This window comes from Meles meles, chromosome 18 (assembly GCF_922984935.1).
Source record: "Meles meles chromosome 18, mMelMel3.1 paternal haplotype, whole genome shotgun sequence".
NCBI classification, from domain to species: Eukaryota; Metazoa; Chordata; class Mammalia; order Carnivora; family Mustelidae; genus Meles; species Meles meles.
In genome coordinates, this window is record NC_060083.1 from 49,692,508 (window position 1) to 49,706,119 (window position 13,612).

A 13,612-nucleotide genomic window follows, 5' to 3' on the forward strand; every position below is an offset into this window, starting at 1 on the left:
TGACAGCACAAGGAAACTGGGACAAGGTGGCAGGGGGAGGCTGGCAGGCCGAAGTGAAGCATGAAGGAGCAGGAAGGAAACTGCTCCTGGAAGCTGCCACGGGGTGGCCCAGGCTATCGCGCGGTGACACCCGCACAGCCCACAGCTTGCGGCAACTTGGAAGAGCGCAAGAAAGCACCTGGCGATCTTGCAGGTTTGGCTGCAGGGATCTCCAGGCAGAACGCAGAAAGTGCCAAGCAGGCTCTCCTAACTGCATTGTGAGACAGAGGGGCTGAGATGAAACCATTCAGTTTTCAAGCTGAATACAAAGAAAATATAGAGGGGCCAGGACCAACACTCCAGCTGGAAGAGCCTCACTCAGGGTCAAGATCAAATCAAGGCGGGGCGCCTGGGTGGCTCAGTGGGTTAAGCCGCTGCCTTCGGCTCAGGTCATGATCTCAGGGTCCTGGGATCGAGTCCCGCATCGGGCTCTCTGCTCGGCGGCGAGCCTGCTTCCCTCTCTCTCTGCCTGCCTCTCTGTCTACTTGTAGTCTCTCTCTGTCAAGTAAATAAATAAAAAAAATCTTTAAAAAAAAAAAAGATCAAATCAAGGCAAACAAGTGCGTAGCTGGTGGAGAGGGACGGACCCACTGCTGAATGTCTTTAAAAACAGCAATGCTGGGGCGCCTGGGTGGCTCAGTGGGTTAAAGCCTCTGCCTTGGGCTCAGGTCATGATCCCAGGGTCCTGGGATCGAGCCCCACATCGGGCTCTCTGCTCCGCAGGGAGCCTGCTTCCTCCTCTCTCTCTGCCTGCCTCTCTGCCTAGTTGTGATTTCTCTCTGTCAAATAAATAAAATATTTAAAAAAAAAAAATAAAAAAAAAATAAAAACAGCAATGCTGGAGCGCCTGGGTGGCTCAGTGGGTTAAAGCCTCTGCCTTCGGCTCAGGTCATGATCCCAGTGTCCTGGGATCGAGCCCCACATCGGGCTCTCTGCTCAGCAAGAAGCCTGCTTCCTCCTCTCTCTGCCTGCCTCTCTCCCTACTTGTGATCTCTATCAAATAAATAAATAAAATCTTTAAAAAAAAAAAAACAAACAGCAATGCTTATTCTGGGAACTGACTGGAAAACGTTTAAGTCTGGGAAATACAGCTGGGGAGGAGGCAATAGAGGCCGTGGCCCCATCATGGAGGTTCTGCAGGCTGTGGTGCTTCGGGCTAATCCCTTGGGCCACGGGAGCCCTGGTGGGGGGGAGGGGCGGGGCGGGGAAGGCTTTTAAAGGGGAACCAACATGGTAAAGTCTGTGTTTGGAGAAGACAGCTCCGGCCACCTTCTAGAGAGTAAAGCCCAGAGCAGCAGAGACCCAGGGGGAGGCTGCTTTGGAAACAGACAGGTTATACACAAGAGAAGGTCCCTTCTTACCCGTTCGCCCAAGATACAGCAAAGAGGTTGATGGGCAGAGACTGTCTGCAAAGGCCGACGACAGAGTCTGCTGCTTCTCCCCGGTCAGAAGGTCGATGACATACCAAATGTCCTGCTTTTTACCTGAAAAGTCATAAGGACACACTTGATTTATACTCACCCCATATGGGAAAAAAACGTATCCCTGCCAAACTAGCAGGCCAAGATGTTTCCTGTGCTGAGAGGCTGGGAGTTCTCCTGATGTTGAAGACATTTCTCGAATGCTCCGAGGGTGCCAAGGTGAATGCTACAGCGGAGAGAATAAAACTTCTTGGCCCACTGGGTCTTCTAATAACTTAATAACCTAATGATGGTTTGAAAATGCCTTCAAGCCTAACAACCTAATAAAACTCGTGGACTTCATTGCTTTGATGAGTGGCCTTAAATATGAAAAGCCTGGCCTCCAAAGGACAATCCTCTTCCCACAGACCAAGGTCTATATAAATAGAGAAATTCACCCGGGGTTGACTTCTCTGGTAACTGTCATTCACAGACCTCCACACCGCTCCCTAAGGAGCCCATATGTAAAGAGGATCCACAGTTACTGTTTATAACTCTAATTAGCTGATACCTGGGACTGGGTAGTAGAGCTGGTCACAACTTGGCGTTAATGAGGCCAAGCTTATCTCAGCCTTGGACCCCAGCACACACACTACACCCCCACACCTTGGTCAGCTGATTAAAAGGTATGAACAGGTGGACAGCACAGCCAGACAACACCACTGGGAAAACTCAAAGCATATGCCCCTGCGGTACATACTCCAGAGCATCCCACTAACGGTGGGTCGGTAGCACGGGCCTCCCATCTGAAAGTCAACACAGTCACCATAAGGTACGCATTTCTGTTCTGTAAGGCATGGCCTCTGGTTACTGGGATCTTTCTAACTTACTGGACAAGGGTCTTATTTCAAGGGCCTCTTGGAAGCAGAGTACAGAGATGTTGGGAAGATCACGTGTCTATGACCACAGATCACAGAACAGGGCCACAGAATTTGCTGGAGCTACACTTAGTTCTAACAGATGTCACATACATGCCTAGTCTACATATATGAAACTTGTCCATGGATGATAACTTTCTGTTCTCAATGACAAAATCTTAGTATGAAAAAGGTCTGCAGATAGAGTGAAAACATCACCAAACAGCCGTGCCCATGATCCCTTTCCATCTGGCATGATACCCTTCTGGTTACTTCAAGGACCATTACCATCTGGGTAACTCAGCTACCTCTTAAAGGATGGATTGGGCAATTGCCACAGTTTTAAACATGCTTCATGAACTCACTTAAGAGGACACCACACAAGGATGATAGGAACACACTAACCTAAATGCATCTTAAGTGATGAACCGCTGCCAAATCTAGAAACCCAGACAGACAACAGTTACACGGATGGTCAGAAGATGGTCAGGATGGGGCGCCTGGGTGGCTCAGTCAGTTAAGCATCTGCCTTCGGCTCAGGTCATGATCCTAGGGTCCTGGGATTGAGCCCTACATCTGGCTCCCTGTTCAACGTGGAGCCTGCTTTCCCCCCTGTTCCTCCCCTGGGTCGTGCTCACTCTCTCTCTCAAATAAATAAATAAAATCTTAAAAAAGAAGATGGTCAGGAGGGCCTGGGGCATGGCCCAGGAGAGAGAAGAGAAAGCTTGTGTTGATCACTTCCTCTGAATCTTGAAGCTTGGGGCTTCCTCATCCTGAAGGTGTGGAAGAAAGCAACAGCTCCCGAGTCCCAAGCAAAAACTTAAAATCCAGCCTGCACGCGAGGCCCAGAAATGCACATAAAGCTCCCGAGGCACGAATCGGCAGTAAGTGCTTTCAGTTCCTCAGAAGGAAAGCTGCTATGTAAATATAGGATATTATTACTACTATGATTTCAAGATAAACACAGCTCTCCTTTGTATTACAAATGCATTTGTATTGACATTTTGGCAGCAACATGGTAAAAGAAAAGCAGGTGATCTGATGCTTTCAAAGAGGTGACCCCATAGGTATGAAGGCAGCTTATCTGGGCAAGCTGTTAAGTGCTGTTTTATCCAATATTCGATAGCAGGAAATACTAAGAAAGTCCTATAATTAATAGGCAGAACCTGGCTTCCCTTTCTTGGCTCAGACTATTGTGTTCACTTTAAATTTCATCCAATTGCTTCGGGGTATGTTGCAATCTTTAAATCACTGGAGTAAGTCAACACGGCAGCTAAAAAGCCTGTTAAATGAGTAACCATATTAATGGTGTCAAGTCTGCTCCCAAGTGGAGGGAACCCTTTCTTAATTGGTCAGCTGATCCTGGCGTGAATAAGCACAACCAAGGTAAGAAAGACCTTTCCAAGAAGGGCTTGTGGGGAGTCACTGCACACCTCTCTCTCTGACGCGCTACTTTCCCAGATTCATTTCCCAGGACTCATTTCCAAAGAGATCAAAGTTTCAGTGTTGAAAACAGGAACTCTTACCCATGTAGAGAATTCCATCTGAACTTCGGCATGGGGATGCTTGTACCAACTCTGGGATGGTAAAAGGAAGTTTCTTCAAAAAAAAAAAAAAAAGGCAAAGGAAAAAATAAGTTAACCAAGTCTTGTGCAATTATTATAATTTTACTGCACAATCTGTTTCTGTTACCCAATTCTGCTAATAAGAGAGAGGCAGTGTGGATGGTTGATGGGAGTTTTCCTTACTGGAAACCAAGGAGAAGGGCTGCCCCAGGCTTCCATATCCACTTAGAACAAGCCTCGAGCTCCCAGGTCCCCTCCCGGAGCCCCTTAAAGTATCTTGTACAGAGCACTTCTGGGGAAGACACAAACCTTTTCTGAAAAGACTTATACAAATATGGAGAAGTTACACAATCTTTGAAATTGGGTGGGGGGAGGTGGGCAGAAAAAATTCTCTTGTCTTTCAAAATTGACCCAGAACCAGCTAGGCTGAGTGGAATGACATGGTTTTCAGAGTGTGGGTGAGCCATGAGATTAAATCTGAAGAGAAGCAACTTCAGCACCCAGCTGGAGCTTTAAGGGAAAGGAGACATCGTCATTATGTGGGTGACCCAGGAGTTTGAGGTGGAAAAAGTCATTTTGATGGTTTCTTCATTAAATAATGCTCTTACGGAAAAATCAAGAAAATTAAGTCTTGGTATTAGAAAGAAATTATGGTAGGTGCCAGGAAAACAAACTCAAGCTCAAAAGAATCCATGTGTTTCAACAGCATTTCATCATACAACTGAGTCTACAGCTGACATCTGATGAGTTCCTTTGGTTAGTGTTCGTTTCGGTATACTTTATTTTTGGAACATTCTGTGTTCTTGAAACTATTCTATTTCTACTACACCGTCATCTTTTTCTCCAAAAAAGAAAAGATTTCTCTCTAGTTTTAATAAACAGAACTTGAAATAATCAATCATTTGGATTTCCCCCATTACCTCCACATTTAAATTGAGCCTTAGAAAAGGAGAAATGCCACAGAAAGGCCGTCATGTCTGACTGGGTTTTGCCGGATGTTTTGGAGAATCACAGAGTCATTGCAAGGCTTCCAGTCTGGAGCCTATAGTCTGCTGAGCGTTTCTACAGGCCTCCCTGTTTAAGGCCCAAGCTGGGAAACAAACAGCTTGCGGAACTGTTGACCCACAACACAGGAAGACGTGAGGGCTGGTGGTCAGAGCATCTTTTGGAAGTTCAAGTCCCAAGTTACAACACTTGATGCTTTGGCTTTGGACACACTTCTTCACCTCTGTGGGCGAAGTTTCCACTCCTCTTATGGAGGATAACATGTGTATCCCAGAGGGCTGTTGAAACGTGAGACAACTTCCACAAATCACTGCACACGGTGTCTAGCGAACAGGGCACTCAGAAACAGGCTCTGGGGGTGTGACGAGAAATGCTGACGGTAGAACACACACACCTGTACACAGGTTTTGCCTTCCTCTCATTCACTCCAGTCCTGGCTATTCAGAAGATGAGGTTAAAATACCCCGATGAGAGCTCACAGCCACGTACAGTCTAGACCACTGGTTCTCAACCTTGGCTGCACATTAGAATCTTGGAGATGTCTTAGGAAAAAACTTTCTATTGAAGCAGGACACAAATGGCACCCGGAACTGTACACCTCAGCTCAGTGCAACGGCGCAAAGTGAACCAACCCACGTAGCCAGAATGTACACGAAGCAGCAGGACATTTCCAGCACTCCGAAATTCCTCTTCTTGCCTTCTCTTCCAATCCTAATCTTCCAGGGTAATCATTATCCTAACTTCAAAACAGCATAGACTAGTTTTTCCTGTCTTTGAGCTTTATATAGATGAATCACTCAGTGTGCAACCTTTCTTGTTTGTCATCTTTTGTCCAACCTCAGATCAGTGAGGTTCCTCCACATTGCCGTGCAGACTCACAGACTGTTGGTTCTCGCTGATGCAGACTATTTCATTGTATCGCTGTTCCGTAATTTCTTTATCCTGTCTACTAGCGATGTTGTCTGGGCAGTTTTCACCTCTTGGTTATTTTCAGAAACGCTGCGGTAACTCTGGGTACCTGTTTGGCGAATGCTCACAGGCGTTTCTGTTGGGTACATAATAACCTGGGAAGGAGGACTGGGTCATAAGGCTTTACAGAGTCTGCCAAACAGTTTCCAAACTGGATATACCAAGTGGCCCTTCTCCAGCAGTGCCCAGGAGCTCTGGTTGTTTCACTACCCCTCCCCCAACACCCGTTTTTCTCTATTTCTCTCATTTTAGTAGTAGGACATTGTGATTTTTATTTTCATTTCCCTAATGATTAATGAAGCCGAGTATCTTTTCATATGTTTAATGACCATTTGGATAACCTCTTCTGCTATTTCTCTATTAGGTTCTCTTTTTAATAATCCATAGTTCTTTACATATTTTGAATATGAATCCTTTCTTGGAGTCATATGTGTATTGCTGGGTACAGCGTGGCCTGTCTCTGTTAACAGTGTCTCTTAAGGAAGAAAAACTCTTAATTTTAATATAATCCTATATATATATATATATATATATATATATATATATATATATATGCCTTTATGGTTAGTGTGGGGTGTTTCTGTTTTGTTTATTTCATTCTATTTAAGAAATCTTTTCTGGTGCACCTGGGTGGCTCAGTTGGTTAAGTGTCCAACTCTTAGTGTTGGCTCAGATCTTGATCTCACAGTTTTGAGTTCAAACCCTGCACCGAACTCCACATTTGGCAAGGAGCCAACTTAAAAAAAAGAAAGAAAGAAATCTTTTCCTACTTTAAGGTTGTGAAGATGTTCTGCTACTTTTTTTTCTTAAAGTTTTATTCCACATTTCACACTTAGTTACACCATCTCTCTGAAACTGAGTCTCGTGTGTCTGGCATGAGGCAGGAGTTAAGATACTTTTTCACGGACATCCCAGCTGACTCATGCCATTTATTCAAAGACCACCTTTCCCCTACTGCCCTGCAGCATCACCCTTTTCATAAATCAGGTGACCATATGTGTGGGCCTGTTTCTAAATTCTCTTATCCGGGGAGCTTTTAAAATTGCTGATGACCTAGATCAATTAAACAGAAACTTTTGGGATTGGGGTACAGATTTTTTTTTTTTAAGAGTGCTCCAGGTTATTACAATGTGTAGCTAAGGTTAAGAACCACTGGTCTAGAGTCTCAAATGAAGATGGGATGGGAATGGAATCTCACCAACTCCCCATGCCGGAAGGGGACATTCGCTGGGGTGGGTGGGGGTAAACAATGCTTTAAACCTCCAATTTGAGAATCGCTAGTTAGAGCAAGTCCTGCTGCTAAAGGGAGTCTCATACCTCTCCAGCATGCTGGCTGGCCCATGGGAACCTGGTGGTCCAGATCAGTGTTTCTGAATTCTGGCTGCCATGTAAAAGCTCATTTAGGGGGGCACCTGGGTGGCTCAGTCGGTTAAGTGTCTGCCTTCGGCTCGGGTCATGATCCTAGAGTCCTGGGATCGAGCCCCACGTCAACCCCCCGTCGGGCTCCTTGCTTCTCCCTCTCCATCTGCTCTTCCATCCTGCTCCTGCTCTCTCTCTCGCAAATAAATAGATAAAATCTTATAAGAATAAAAAATTAAAAGTGCATTTAAGAAGCTTTAAAAAATAAAAAGATATTGATGCCCAGATCTCACCCCAGACCACACAAATCACAATCTCCAGAGATTTTTTTTTAAGCTTTCAGGTGATCTCAATGGGCAACAGTTGAGGACCACTGGTCCAGAACCTCAAAGTACACAAAGAAACTAAATACACTCACCGTCAGGCCTTCATTATTCTTGCCCCCAAGCGTATACAGGCTGCCGTCATTGGGATCTGGGAGGAAGGCAGGCCTAGAGATTGAGGGGTAAGTATCAGTGATAAATTATAGCCCAGGGCACAGAACAACATCCCAAAGCCATGCAAAGTCATGATTGGAGGAAGGGGGACATGTGTGTGTCTAAGACAATTCCACCCACCGCTCTTTCACTTTTAGCCACAAATAAAATATCCCTATGGTGATAGGCTATACTTGCGCAGAAAAAAAGCAACCTGCAAGAAAGAAAAAAAGTAAAAAACCATAGAAGAGTAAATCATCATTTGGTCAAAGCACTCCAGGTGACAATGATGAAGTGAAAAAGAACCCATTAAGTCTGCTTTTCAGTTTCTAAGTCAATTGTGTATAGAACGTCAACAATTAATATTTAATAGCATGCAACAGTATGTAAACAGGCAGGACAAATCTACCTTAGTGTTCAACAAACATTTATTTTTAAATTGGAGGCAATAAAAGCAGACTCTGAAAGCTTGACATCAGAGAGAACCTGCCAAGGAGAGGGATGACGGTCTCTAGTCCGTGGCTCTCTGTGGTCTTTGGTAAGTTTAACCTGGTGAAGTCTGAACTAGGACTAGGCACTCAGAAACCCCTCGCTGAATCGTTTCTGTGCTTAGGCTGCCCCCAACATTTGAGCTCTGACAGGGGCCACAGCACACACTCTTGTAGCAGGTCACGTTGTGTTTCCTCTCCATGGTATGACGGTGAAGAGGGATCTAACCCCTCTGGCAGGACTTTGGCAGCTTAAGCTCAAAACTCAACTTGAGTTTCATCTCCAGGAAGCCTTTTTAATATCACTTTCTCCTTCCTCCGAGGAACGGTCCACCCAACACAGACCATAGCACCTGTAAGACTCCCTGTCCCCATCATTCTCGGTATACCGCAAGCGTATGCATACATGCACTCCCAGCGGCTAGCTTCCTAAATATTGATGGAATGGTCTTTGAAAGTGCACGAAAGGGGAAGTACTGAAGCAAATCAGAAGACTTACTCTTCCACATGTGTTGGAACTTGCAGGACTGGATCTGTGCGAAACAACAACAGAGGCGTCATCAGACTCTAAAATATCAGATTCCAAGAGGTCCCCAGAAAAGATTCACAAGTGCTATCAAAACCTTAAATTTACCAGATAATGTACGTGAAGGCACTTTAGAAAACACACACCCAGGGGCAGGTGCATGGCTCCGTGTTCAGCAGCTGCTTTCAGCTCAGGTCATGATCCCAGAGTCCTGGAATCGAGCCCCAGGTCAGGCTCCCTGCTCAGAAGGGAGCCGGCCTCTCTCCCTCTGCTCCTAACCCCCCTCTTGTACTTTCTCTCTCTCTCAAATAAATAAATCTTAAAAAGAAAAGGAAAGAAAAGAAAAAAAAAAAAAAACGAAAGCACACATCCAAAGACACAGATTGTCCCCGAGACTGGAGAAAGAACAGAGCAGAATGGAACTAATGTCAAGGAATGTGGGGCGCCTGGGTGGCTCAGTGGGTTAAAGCCTCTGCCTTCGGCTCCGGTCATGATCCCAGGGTCCTGGGATTGAGCCCCACATTGGGCTCTCTGCTTGGGGGGGAGCCTGCTTCCCTTCCTCTCTCTCTCTGCCTGCCTCTCTGCCTACTTGTGATCTCTGTCTGTCAAATAAATAAATAAAATCTTTAAAAAAAAAAAAAAAAAGAAATGTGTACATGGGGGTACCTGGGTGGCTTAGTCGGTTGAGCACCCAAGTCTTCATTTCTGCTCAGGACATGACCTCAGGGTCATGAGATCAAGCTCTACATTAGGTTCCACGCTCAGCACAGAGTTTGCTTGAGGATTCTCAGTCTCTCTCTCCCTCTGCCCTTCCCCCACTCTCTAAAATAAATAAATCTTAAAAAAAAAATGTGCACATAACTTGGGAGATGGACAGTGAAGGAAGAACCAGCCGCAACCCACAGTGGACAATGAGTCACAGTGTCACTCTCTGACACACCAAAACCTAAACCATCACCTTGTCACAGATTCCTGGAGTGGTACTAGGAACTCCCATCCAGAAAAACAAAACTGTGGCTTAAGAATAAATTTTCCTGTTGATGAAAATCTGGTTGGTGGCAAATGGATACACCCCACTGGGGGATCAATATGGTGATCTTAGAGCCTCCAAGTGCTTGTTCCCCTTGATTCCCTTTGATCCATAAATTCCATTTCTACAAAATCTAGTTTAAATGTAATATAAAACACAGAAAATGCTTTGTGTACAAAGATGCTCACAGTAGCATTACAAATGACTTAACTATTCAATAATATGGTTCAATTAGGGAATGTCCACTTGGCAGAAAATAAAGGCTTCTAAAAGGGCTTATACAATTTTAAAAACGTACAAATCTTTATATTGTGATGTTCAGGAGAAAAGATAATGTACACAGAGTACTAATGCAGCTGAGGAGAAAATCTTCAATGCACATAGGAAAAAAAAATGATGGAAAGGCAAAAAATTAAAAAAATGCCTTCTTGTTAAAAAAGCTCGCCCTCCCCCCCCACACCCCGGGCTACACAGCCACACCATCCACAACCTCAAAGCCGAGGGGGTGAGGACGGCACCTATCGTCACAGGGTTTTGGATGCAGAGTGCCAGGGTCCCCAGGCTGCGCCGCTGATTCCCCAGCCCCCCTGGCATTCTCAGATGAAGAAAACTCTTTCGAGCCTTATCATCTGTTGACTTTACAAGCCCAGCTCCCACATGAAAGCACACACAGCACATGTGGTCTGTGGGCTGCAAACAAACAATTCATTACACCAGAAACATCTTAGGAAACAGGAGGAACTTTCAGTTAGGAAGCGTCTGTTTACCGTTCCCATTAATCACCTGCAGGCACACGCTCACAAACAGACTGACGCAAGACACAGGAAACAAGAGACAGGTCACCTCCCCCCGCCCCCGACAGAGGCGAGGTGCAGCCACAGCCCAGCGCCCCCTGCCCAGCCCAGGGAGGCGACAGTGCCGTGGCACCAGAGAAACACGGTGGCCAGAGGGCAGCTTTTGGGTTGTCCATTTCGGCTGCTTCAAGGTACCACAGATAAACACAGCAGAAGAGGATGTGGCCAAATTCTCGCACTTCCCTGGAAACAAGAGCCGGAGACTGACAGGATCTCGAGTCCTGGTCACAGGGTTATCTTTGCGGGACCACGCTTGCTCATGCTCAGGGACCTGTCCTCGGGGGCAGATCTCTCCAGTTTTCTAGAGCTCATCCGCTGGCCACCTAACACTGAGGCCTTAAGTCCCAAAACGTGTCCTGCACCCGACAGGTTCCAGGGAAGACAGAGGCCACTGGCAGGAGCCAGGGAAGGAGCAGTGGGACAGCTCTCTGGGTGTGTTAAGAACTGTGCTTCTCGAATGGTAAGCTTAGGAGGAGAGGAACTCCAGTAGGAGGAGCTTCTGGTCATCTTAGCGTTCCCATCCACGTAAGATGCGGTCCCTGGAGTGGACACGGGCAGAGCTGGAAGCCAGGTCACAGCACCACCATTAAGTCAACTCCCACAGGTGAAAAAAGTGCTGCTCGTCTTCTGAGGGCCAGCCGTGCCCTACACCTTAGATTTTTGTTTTCTTAAAGAATCATTTGCATCTGTGAGTATTAAAATATTACAGAAAAAAAGGGGTGCCTGGGTGGCTCAGTCAGTTAGGCGTCCAACTCTTGATTTTAGCTTAGGTCTTGAACTCAGGGTCACGAGATCAAGCGCTGTGCTCAGTGCGGAGTCCGCCCCCCCCCCCCAACCTGTGTGCACGTGCTCTCTCTCTCTCTCTTAAATACATAAATAAAATCTTTAAAATACTACAGGAAAAAAAAAACTCATATGCAAGGGGCTGATAAAACAAAAAAATCGAAGCCTACTGATAACTGTTAAAAATGACCGTGGCAACATTGGGGAGTTATTTTGCTATTCCTTCTACATCTGCTTGAAATTCTCCCTAACATGTTAGAAATTTTAAAAATAATAATAATTAAAAAAAAAAAAACTTGGAAAGCTGGCAAAATAAAAGCAAACAGCATAATCTGAAAATGTGCAATGAAAGCCCAAGGTGGAAAAGTAGTTGTTTTTATTTAATAATGAGAACTGGTATCAGGCAAGATTCTTGCTTAAAAAGAAAAAAAAAAAAAAAAGAATTCAGTAATGTGAAAAGAAAGCTGGCCTAACTATAATGCTATAAACAAACACTGCTACAAAATAAGTCACTCTATCTATATGGAGACTGATAAGGATAAAAGGCATCTCACAAAGCTGTTTTACTTTCAGAAGGGAAAAAAGGAGTGGTGGCGGGGAGGGGGTTGGTTCCTGTGCAAGCATGAAAACAGGTGTTAATCGAGGTACAGGTAAGGCTGGAGGAGGGACCGACAGGGACAGACAGGAACCTGCTCCCTGCTCCCCAGGGAGCAGCCGTGGGACAGGATGCCCTTCCCTAGGGGGTCCAGCTCAGACTTGAAATGACATAATCTTTACAGCCAGAGACCCGGATGAGGTTGGGTGACCTCATTTCTACTGTGCTCATTGAAGCCTCTTTTTTAACCAGGGACAGAAATGCCTCATAACAGATGATCACACCCTTCCTTTGCCCAAGTTCACAAGGGTGAAAACTGAAACATTTTTATCTCCACAAGACATGAATTTTTATCTTTCCACAAATAGTTTTTCTGGTTTCATTCTCCATCCCATCCTCTCTGGAGCCTCATGCCCTCTCCCTCTGTCCTGGGCCACATGTATACTGTTGACTTTGCTCCCCTTCTGAGCTATGGGTCTTTGCGGCTCCATCCAGGAGCACCAACAGCTCTACCATTTCTGCAGCTTCTAGACCATTCTGGCCACCACATGCACCTGCTGCTCCGACCACCCACTAGGAGGCAGCCCCTCCACGGCCACTTCCCATTCTATGGCTTGCTCTGCCCCTTGAGTCTCATACCTCTCAGCACGGCCTGACTTCTGCCCCCCTCTTTGGCTCCCTCCCACAGGAATGGACATTTCCAGGTTCTCCCCTGAGTTATCTCAGAGAGCACATGCTTCCCCGAAGCTTCAACCATAACCACGGTGGGAGATTTCAGGTCCCCATCATCTTCTGAGCTCTTCTTCCAGGATCAACCGGACATTTCCACTACTTCCTACCAGCACCTCAGCCACTACCCGCCCAAAGTCATGCCCTCCATGTTCCAATTCAAACCTACTTCTACTCTTGACCCCCTATTTCGTTAACAGTACCACTATTCTCTTAGAAGACAGGCAGGCTCCAAATGACACTGTTGACACTCATTTCTCTCCAACACATCCTGTCAGCGGCCAAACTCTAAGGTCTGCATCTGTAACAATCATCGTTTTGTTCCCTATGCCCAGTATCCCTCCGTCATCAGAACTCCTTCCCTTTTAAGTGCTCCCTTTTTTCTGGTCTAAGTGGCCTTTGGAATCAGATGAGTCTCTGCTGAAGTCCTAACTCTGCCAATTACCAGCTGAGTGACCTCAGCAGAATTTCTTAATCTCTTTGGGCCTGAATTTCCTCATCAGTAAAGAAAAAAATATACAATAACACCAATAACCCATGAGGCATCTCTCTGTGGATTAAATAAGGACGAAATGTTTGTTAAGACTTAAAGTCTGTGCCTTGAGAATGGTGATGCTTGTAAGGACAGAAGTCAGATTCTCCTTCTCTACCACTCAAAATCTTTTGGTGGTTTCCATTTCAATCATAAAGGCCAGTGGTCACCCAGTGGCCTACAAATCCCACACAATTGCACCCTCCCACCCTCTAATGCTATTTCCTCCTTGCTTATTCCAGCCGAGCTCTCATAGCCCTCAAATACTGTCTAGCCTGCTCCTGCCTCAGGGCCTTTGCATTTGCTGCCCCCTCTGCCCACATCTTTGATCAAATGTCACCATCT

At 45.8% G+C, this 13,612-nt stretch overlaps 1 protein-coding gene across 5 annotated transcripts in view; it reads right to left on the bottom strand.

Annotated features, from left to right (window-relative positions):
- The window catches only part of ERN1 (endoplasmic reticulum to nucleus signaling 1), a 76,820-nt gene that overhangs the window by 25,562 nt on the left and 37,646 nt on the right, over positions 1-13,612 (bottom strand). For 4 of the 5 annotated variants that reach the window (XR_006815869.1, XR_006815868.1, XM_045984115.1 and 1 more), the window contains exons 3-6: positions 8,718-8,751; positions 7,673-7,745; positions 3,883-3,955; positions 1,401-1,523 (exon numbers count right to left, since the gene is read on the bottom strand). Coding sequence is in view for 3 of the 5 variants with exons in the window: in XM_045984115.1 (XP_045840071.1) it covers positions 1,401-1,523; positions 3,883-3,955; positions 7,673-7,745; positions 8,718-8,751 (303 nt within the window). In the remaining 2 variants the exon portion in view is untranslated. Of the gene's footprint in view, positions 1-1,400; positions 1,524-3,882; positions 3,956-7,212; positions 7,393-7,672; positions 7,746-8,717; positions 8,752-13,612 lie in introns of those variants that run through there. The other variant, XM_045984117.1, reaches the window with a different exon arrangement.